At 26.1% G+C, this 10,000-nt stretch overlaps 1 protein-coding gene across 2 annotated transcripts; it reads left to right on the forward strand.

Moving 5' to 3' along the window:
- The first annotated feature begins 3,131 nt into the window (after nt 1-3,131).
- LOC100575782 lies at nt 3,132-10,000 on the forward strand. Of its 2 annotated transcripts, none has more exons than XM_003241389.4 (9): nt 3,132-3,303; nt 3,811-3,947; nt 4,027-4,214; nt 4,712-4,921; nt 5,000-5,074; nt 5,148-5,286; nt 9,032-9,552; nt 9,618-9,783; nt 9,869-10,000. In XM_003241389.4, the coding sequence occupies exons 2-9, from the start codon at nt 3,842-3,844 to the stop codon at nt 9,976-9,978; spliced, it is 1,515 nt and encodes a 504-aa protein (XP_003241437.1). In that variant the 5' UTR covers nt 3,132-3,303; nt 3,811-3,841; the 3' UTR covers nt 9,979-10,000. The 2 variants fall into 2 exon arrangements, with proteins under 2 accessions (XP_003241437.1, XP_016656260.1); XM_016800771.2 differs by lacking the exon at nt 3,132-3,303 and adding an exon at nt 3,352-3,740.

Here is a 10,000-nt window from a genome sequence, read left to right on the forward strand (position 1 = left end):
AATTGTTGAGTTATAATAACATTTGGTTCAAATCTAATAACAATTAAAAAAAAAAAAATTATAATAGTATTAGGTAGGTACTCATTATATGTATAAATAATACGTAGATACTTTATATCCAGCTGATATTGCTTTAATGATAAAAATCATTAAATACTCAAACCCTAATGAGTATAATGGACATATTTTTATTTAGTTTTTCCTCGTCATTCAGAAAAGTACAGGCCACAGGGTAATTAATACCTGTCGCATAGTGTGCAATATGCATTGTATCAATACCATAAGAGGTTAGGAGTATTACAGCTTAGATTTGTTTAATTACTTTTTAACATCTTGAGCATTGCCACTACCTTTATCAGGTAAAAGTAAGGAACAGTCCAACTATACGCTGAAAAAATCATGTAAACTTAACATATTCATTGCGTTTAAATTCAAACATTGTTCAAATTATTACATTTAAGGTGTTATAAAGGAGTAATTAGTTCACATGGCTAAATAACCATTGGCTAATTAGCCATGTTAGTTCAAATGGATATCAAAATCAAAAATTAGTTTCTACATTTTACTGGATTAGCATTGGTTTATAATCAATTAGATAATTTATCAAAAACAAAAATATTACAATAATTTCGGGAGACAGTTTAATACATAGACATATTAATAAATTTATTTATATGTCTATGGTTTAATATTTTATTTACTGAACGTGGCATTACAAAATGTACAAAATAAGACTTTTATATAAAACTTTAACAAGGTCTCGCAGCGTTTAATAATTTTTCTCGTAGATTTCAATACATTTTGTTTATGAAAGTCCAAGGCTGGCCGCAGCTGTACATTTATATTATATTTAAAACAAATATTACATACTTAATTAATTACTCCCAAAAAACTAACAAAATATTTTTTTTTCTCTAAAAGTGACTTTTAGAGACTTACTAGTTACTATTATAGTAGTCCCAATATTGTGAGAAAACCCAAATAATTTGTTTATTTTTAATAATTCTATTATGATTTTTTTTAAGGGAATTATAGAATATTTTGAAGGTTTTTTTTTTTAGAGTATAATATTATACATTGACCCTTTTAGAGCATACAATTTCTGACCCCAATCATTACTAATCAATAGGTACTTAATAACAATCATTCTAAAAAAGGTGGGTAAGTGGATGTCGCTCTGCTGTACAGTAGGTTAGAAGTGGGTCACTGTATTAAATTTGAATTCAATGATATAATATCACTGTATAAGAAAAACGATTCTGAGCGGAGACGGTATATCAGTCTATGTATTAGACATATATATACTTATCTATGGTATTAAAAAAAAATTGACCTATAATAGGTACCTATAATAAATTCCAAATTAATCATATCATAATATCTATTATCTATTAGGTACTTATAACGCGTTATACGTCATCAACAAAAAACCGTGGTACTATCATAGATATATAATAGTATACTTTAGAAGTTTCAAGTACCCACGAATAATATTATACAATCACAACAAAATAACTAAAATAGTTATCCTAGGTTTTTAATATGTAATTTCGTCCAAATTTGTACTTAAAATGTATTTTTTAGATTTTTTGGTAACAGAATTAATTACTTACGTGGAATCTTGTTTTAAATTTTCAATTCTTAGATACAAAAATTGAACATTTTATAAATTTTTAACTACAAAATAATTTTTCAAATTAAAATTTGATAAATTTTGTCAAAATTTGATCTTTAAATGCTTATAAAAAAAAATTGTGCCTATGTATTTTTAATATTTTTCAACTGATATTGTAACAATATATCAGGAGCTTTGTATTAAATTTATACACTTTTTGGCCCAACAGATAAAACTTTATTGATATTTATAGAAAAAAAAACTAAAAAAATTTAAAACTGAAAATGTCCGTAAACAGCTCAAAAAGAGTCAAAATATTTTCAAAATTGTATGGTGTATAGGAAATGCTAATATAAACATTCAGTAAAATTTTCATGTATCTGCAGTTATTCGTTTTTGAATTACAACAAAATAAGGAAATCGCTACATGAGAAATCGAGTGAATATCCAATGTTGTAAAAATTTGAATTTCAAACGATCATAAAAATTTAATTTGACTTTCTTATAGATATTTTTTGTTTGATAAAGGTAGATAATCTTATAAATTTAAATTTTGACCTCCCCAATGCACCAACGATATTCACTTTCTGATCGAACAAGATACTGAAGTTGAAAATCGTAGCATTATTTCAACTACTTATCGTGTACACAGAAACAAAAAAAATAAAAAAAAAAAAAAAAATAAAAAACACACATCATTGTAAAATCAATACATTCATCGTTCCACTCAGAATCTAAAATAAATTATTAAGATAATCTACTTCTTGTCTATTACTATCTTGTGAGATCTTTTTCACTTTTCAGTTTTCACCATTAACATAAGACAATATAAGAACCAGCAAGTAACTGTTCTATATAGTATCATAATTGTATATACCTTTTCAATAGGTATTTTACAAGTGTTATTTTAAAATATATTTTTATTATAAGACAAAATATAAATAGTAAATTAAAACATATTTAAAAAATGCTAATTTAATTTGTTAAGTTTATGATTGAATTTTTACTTAATCTAGTTTTACTGTTAATATTTTTATTTATTGACAATATAAATTATATAAGACCATAATAACACTTTTTAGTTTTTAGACAATTTAAATTGAAGTCTAAGAAAATTATAACCCGCCAAATGGGTTGCCACTCATGCCCCTTAAACAGAAATATGTGGAAAGTCCAGAAATCTACGGTCCAGAATTCTACGGTCCAGATTTGTACGATCCACAATTATACGATCCAAATAAGTACTTTCCAGAAATGTACAGTCCGGGTTTTTACGGTCCAGATTTATAAATTCCAGGTTTATACGTGTCCCCTTTCTATAACCATAAACTTATTTACTAAACAGTTGCCAAAACACGCCTATTATGTTATTTTACTGTTGATTAATAAAACTAAATAAAGACATTAAGACAGACTGTTATGTTTTAATTTATTATTTTTATATTATATAATATTATACTTTTTCCAAAGCCAATTAATCACAACTATTTAACTTTTATTTTTAATATAGGTATATCCATTACGTAGTAATCATAGACATATGAATAATTAATTTGTCTATGGTAGTAATGGCATTACTACTGTTACTAAGGCTCTACATAGAAGATAGGCTCTATAGTGCCCTACTGTTACTACCGTCGGTCATGGCTAAATAATAATGTTAGCCATGCACCTAACCATGCCAACCTGTAAGTTCTATGGATTTTTTCTCATTTTCTAATTTTTACGTTATCATCCGTTCGCTCGTAAATTACGCTTGAAAGAGATAACGACGATTTAAAATTTTCTTACCGTACAACAACTGTCGTACTTTATATATTTTTGTTATTATTTGTTATAATATTTTGTTGTACAGTCTTGTTGTACAGTCAGGTACTTAATAATTGCTGATTCTCGGAAAATGTACAATGTTACTCCATATAAATGATTATATATATGATTTATACCTGTTAGCTGCGAGTTGAGATCTCTAGTCCAGAACGCGTCGATTTAATAATATTTAATCTTTCAGTTAATTATTATAATTTAATATTTATAATTACTTGATCCGTTGAAATATCTGCAACTGTGTATTTCGATCTCACAATTATTGTTTGTTTCACGTGTCTTCATATCTACTAATCCTGTAAATTATTATTATTTTAATAGGTAGGTAGTGAGTTACCACTTTATAATTGACTGTAATATTATTATAGGTACGAGTATTATACTTTTCGAAACTTGACTATGGATGATTTCTTGCGACTGGTGACTTCGGACTTTGAACGTATAGCGACTAGCACTGGGTTTCGATTCAACCAATACAGTGGATCAGTGGACTGGGAATATTTAGGTAATTGTTATATTGTCATTATGTTATATAGTATCATACCATTACTTCAAATTGTTTTTCTGTGAATTGACTTGTGTAGAAGAATTTGCCATTAATGATGTAGTTGAAAAAGCTGATGTAAAGACTCTGTCAATGCTTGTAGCCAGTGTTCTTAGTTACAATATTGAGAAAATGAGTGCGTCTAAGAAATTATTTCGTCTTTCACAATTGATCATAGACTTTTTGTTGCATTATAAAAAACATTCAACTTTTAAGATCAATGATAAAGTATGTATAATATATTGTCTTAGTCTTAAGAATATTTACATTTAACGGTTGCCATACTCGTATGTATTGTCTCCGTCTTACAAATGTAAAACACAGAAATAACGGTTTTGTTTGGGTAAAAACCACTCAGACTCTAGTCCAAGTTAAGCCATCAATTTTCACATAATAAAGAGGAGAACATTGAACTGTGCAACATTGTTTTTATTTTTTCGACATTAGAACTATAAAACAGTTATTCAAGTTTGAAAAACTAAAAAATAATGCATTTTTAAACCACTAATCATATTTGTGATATCAAAAAATTAAAAACAATGTTGTATAGTCAATGCTGTCCTCTTTTTAGTGTGGAAATTTGGTTACTTAACTTGGACTACAGCCTGTTTGGTTCTTACTGGCGCAAAACAGTTTTTGTCATGTTTTAAATTTGTAAGACAGAGACAGCACATGCGAGTTGAGCGTACTCTTAATAACTATTAATTGAATACTTATTTATTTAGGCAGATTCAATGGCACTTTGTGAGTTGTGTGGAAAGATGTTTATGGATGTTTCTTATTTAAAATATCATTGTTTCCGTCGACATAAACTTAACTCTTGCACTTTTACAAGTTCACCAGAAAATGATAATGTTGATAGTTTAAAATCAGAGATCTTTCAACTTCAAACTCAATTGAAAGAAATTACATCAACTTTTGAGAATAAATTAAAAGTAAAGTATTTTTTAAAAGTGTACCTATTTGTTTTATATGTTAATTTAAAGTTGAAGTTTTATATTTTATGATTTTAGAATTCTAAAATGTACATAGATGAACATGACCTAAATAACTGTAATTCTGTTCACAAAAATAAATTATTATATCATGTAAGTTACTTGTGATATTCATCAAATTGGGGTATTTGAGTACATAGTTTTATATTTGTATTTTATTTTTTAGTTAATACCTCAACCAGGTGATAACCCTATGCAGATACAAGAAATGTATTGGAAACAAAAATATGAAAGCTTAGAAGAAAATTATAATACTCTTAAAAATGAATATGAAGTAAATCAAAATTCTTCAAAATCTAAAACTAGTAATTATACTTCTTTTTTAAATCTTGTCTAATTTAATTTGGGTCTATGAATACCAGTCAAAGTTAATTTGTCATTAAGTTTGATTTATTTTAAATTCAACTATATCTTAGTTAGTGGCGGTTTATGACGTTCACATAAGGTGGCTCACAAATAACTTTATAAGATCTTTACTATGTAGATTAGTAAAAAAAATTAAATTTGGTTATAGGTACATTCTGAGCACATAGTATGTATCCAATATAATTTACCCATCTACATTTAATTGTTTTTAGCTAAATAAGTTCAAAATAATTATTTTAATCTGTTTACATATTATTGATACCTAGTATACTCCGGCCCACGAGAGTCCATATGTCAGAACGCGTCCGTCACTGCGCATCGGCACATTGCCGAATAATGGGAATGGCATCATGGTGGGAGAAAACAGACGTCACATATTACTATATGAATGCGCGGTTTACGTATGGACTCTCGTGGGCCGGAGTATAGTTAACTTTGATATTAGAGCGCAGTGGCATCAGTTAATAACTAATGCATTGTGGTAGTTTCCGCAATTAACACGTGACAGGTCTGGTAGGTCTGGTAGTTACATAAATTGTACTCCAGAAGACCATTTTTTACATGTGATGAGTTGATACATGTAGTTAATATTTGTATGGCTGCTTAGGACACGGATCTGTGCTCTGCAAATTATTTAATCGTTAAAATACGCACTATTTCAATATGTAAAGCCTGTAAAAACGTTTTTTTCCTTTTTATAAACAATTTTTATATTACAAATGTGCTTAATAACCAATTATAATTTACTATAGAAATCTAATAATTTTTTTATACAATTTTTTCGGTTGTTCGCGTTCTCCTGCACTATGGCACAAACCACCACTGATCACAGTACTGAATACATTAAGAGAGTGTAGCATAATTATTAATTTTACGTAACTCCATAGTATGAAAATAAACTTGAACAAGTTGCTTTGTTTGTAAATAACCAATACACATTTTTAGATATAGATAATGTGTATAGAATTAAACCATAACATCAAAACACTTCCTTGTATTATAATACAAATAATTCCACTGGGATGTAGCTTACAGTATATAATAATAATATGTTATATTAATTTTTAAAATTTTAAGCTAAAATTTGAACATTAAAAAAATCACTATTCAATTTTTTTTTCAAGCATTAATTTTATTTTGGTTCAAAAAATTGAATATTGAATGACATTTTTAATTTTTAAAATTACAACCTATTAAGTTTACTGTTTACTTTTTATTTTAAAATACAAAACAAGATTAACTGTTAGTCTTATAGCCATTATTCCATATTTTAATTAGCTCAAAAATTATTGTTCAATGTTTGTTTTTTTATTTTGAAAATTTCATTAAAACACAGTATGACAAGTTACTCAAATTTTTTTATTGATTGTGAAAGATTGTTAATATTATTGCTTTTAAATTTATTAAAATAATTAAGTTACCAGTATCCTTTTCAAAGATAATCATAAGTGTGCGCACAGGAGAGGAAGTTGTCCCCACTGCAAGATTTTTCTCTTCTGAGGTCTTCTGTCAAAGTATTTTTTTTTTAAAAATATTTTCGATATTTAATTAAAATGTTACTGTTATACTGTTATATTAGGTATAAAGGGTGTAAAAGAAGACCTGACAAAAAAAAAAAAAAAATTATGATGCTGAAATGTACCTATGACAAAAATTGTGAAAATTATATGGTTGGTAAATAATTTAAGAAATATACTGATGTAAAAAAAATATTTTGAAAAAAATGTATCATGTTCTAAATTAATTTACTCAAAAAATTATTGATATTTTAAATAATTCTAAAAAATACTACTACTTGACTTAGATAAATATATTACCATTAAAACTGTTCAGATTTACAAATTGGCTGTTTTGAATTTTTCCAAAAAATGTTAATCAAATTTAAAATTTTTTATTTAGTATTAAAAATTAAAAATATTTTTTTTATATTATACGTGTAGCACAAGTTTCTATAAGTTATATATATATATAAAAAAAAAATTGAAAATATTGATTAGAACAAACGTTATTTCATCTGTCAGTCTTCCGGTTACACTCTGTATATTATATTGTTTAATGTTTATACAGTATATTGTAAAAAAATAATGTTCATTTATTCATTCACTATATTTTAATATTGTATGATGTCATCATCATCAGACAGTATGAGTACAATGAAATTAAAAAAAATTAATATTAATTTCCTAAAACTGATTAATTTTATTATTGTTTTGATATATTTTATTATAAACACAGATCAATTAAAAACATTTTGGTGGCGAGGAGTCCAGACTCCTGATAACAGTCTTGTCACCACTGTCAGGTGGACATACGTATACTTATGATGATAATATTAGAGTTTGGGTTTTCATGTATTAAATACAAGGGGCGGATCTAGGATTTTTTCATGATGGGTGTTAGTTTGAGTATAATGATCTTGAGGTACTTACTTATTAATTATTATGGAAAAAAAATTAATAATTTGAAGCTTAAATGACTAAGAAAATCAGTCTTGTAATGTGCATTTGTTTTGGATGTATTACATAAACGGTTTGAAATATAATTATTAATTAAGATACATAATTATTTCAAAAAATTAAATTATCATTTTATTATTTTTTTTTAACTTAGGTTCATAATACAATTTATGAATTTTAAAATTTGTTTACATTTATAATTAAGATTGACCAGTCCTTTAAATGCATTTTCCTTTTTTTTTTTTTTTTTTTAAATTTATTTACAATACTTAGTCAATATCTATATGTTTGTTTGTATGAACATTTAATAGAGCTAAGCCGTTCAACCTAGACTCAGTCATTGTTGTGCGCATGTAATTTATCATGATCAATACTGGGAGCGTAACCAATAATTGTAAGAGAATTTTGATATATGGAAAAAATTCTTCACAATATGGGAGTGATGTAACAGCAGTATGAGGAGCATTTGTTTCTACTTCATTCCATTTTGCATTCCAAAGATTTATTTTTACTTTAATACTAATCCTGAACTTGAATGTAAGTCTTGGGCATAGAAAATTGCAGCTTTTACTATAGCCTCAGTGCTGTATAATTTTTGTGAATTGGAATGAGCCCTTCAAGTGGAATAACTTTAGAATTTTTAATAAAAACCAACCAAATATCCGCTGAAAATCTTAAATATGCATAAACATAATATGTTATTGCATATTATACAAGACATGTATTTTCTGAATATTTAATTAAAATAATAAATTTAAAATTATGAAACGCTTCTATAAATACTTTACTTTAAAATATCTATTTTGTTGGTAGTTTTAAAATTATATTATAAGAAAAAAATTAATTCCCAAATATATTTAGGAAAACCGTTTATACCTACAAGTATACCTATTAATTTATTTAATAGTAAACAAAACTATAAAAATATAATTTTTTTTTTCTATTTTACCTTAGTAATTATTTCAAAAATTTATGAAAAAAAACAAAACAGAAATAATGCAATTAAAATCATAAAATAAAAAAAATGGTTAAATGTTGATATATAAAAAATATGCATCATAAAAGTTCCATAGTTTAAATTGTTATGTCATGAAACAAATTCTGAGCTCACTTAGCATATTAAACGATCAACCAGAATAAATATGTAAATGCTTACAAATCAGCACTTTATTGATAATGATATAATATTATCCAATTATTACATCCAAAATGTAAAATTATGTTTCAGTTTTACATCATAAATACCAACAATGTGATTTTTATGAGTCTCAAAATTCATCAAAATGCATACAGACAAATCTTTTAATTGAAAATTCAACTCCTGTGTGCTCTCCAAAACGACCACCTCGGACAATTGATGCACCACCTATGAATAAATATAAAGGAATATGTAGTATGGATATTTCAGACATAGATCAGACAAATACAGATTGTTATCAATGTAAAACTGATTTAAGTTCAGACAGAGATTTTTATGAGTTAAAGAAACTAAGACTGGAAGCGCGTTTGAATATTAATGATAACAGTGTTTGTGAAAATTTGTCTGAACCTTTATTGTCTTCTGACTATGTAGATAGTTTAAAAATTGTATTGATACTTGGTGAGGATCGTGTGAATGAATTATTTAAAAATACCTCTTTAATGGATTTAATAAAACTTGATGTCAAAGAATTAGTTAACAAAAGGCTGGAAGAGTGTTATAGGTTTATCGATGAGAGTGTAGAACAGGATAATTGTTTACATGAAATGGTATTGATAACTATTAGTATATAATAAAATATTTGTTAATTAATGGTTTTTGTTTTAATTAAAAGTGTGAAAATCAAGAATCTTCTGAAGTTACCATTTGTGAAGATAATAAGAAAGAACAATATAGTTCTCCAGAAATTGATTGTAATAAGACTTCAGTTAAAAAGGATAAGACAGTCATGTCAAAATTAAAAAAGAAAGCATTGCGCTTGGGCAATATATTTTCTCCAAGTAATGTATTACTATTCTGGAAATATATTTTTATAATAAAAATAAATATTATACAATATGCATAATATTATATTAATTTGTTTAGATTCAAAAAATAAAAAACTAGAAGTGCAAGCATCTACTAAAGAAGAGCCTGAGATTTTACAATCAAACGAACAACTTAATAAGGATATTGGTAATGCATTATATACATAATGATATATAAGTATTATTATCA

The sequence above is a fragment of the Acyrthosiphon pisum genome, chromosome A2 (genome assembly GCF_005508785.2).
Source record: "Acyrthosiphon pisum isolate AL4f chromosome A2, pea_aphid_22Mar2018_4r6ur, whole genome shotgun sequence".
Taxonomy (NCBI): domain Eukaryota; kingdom Metazoa; phylum Arthropoda; class Insecta; order Hemiptera; family Aphididae; genus Acyrthosiphon; species Acyrthosiphon pisum.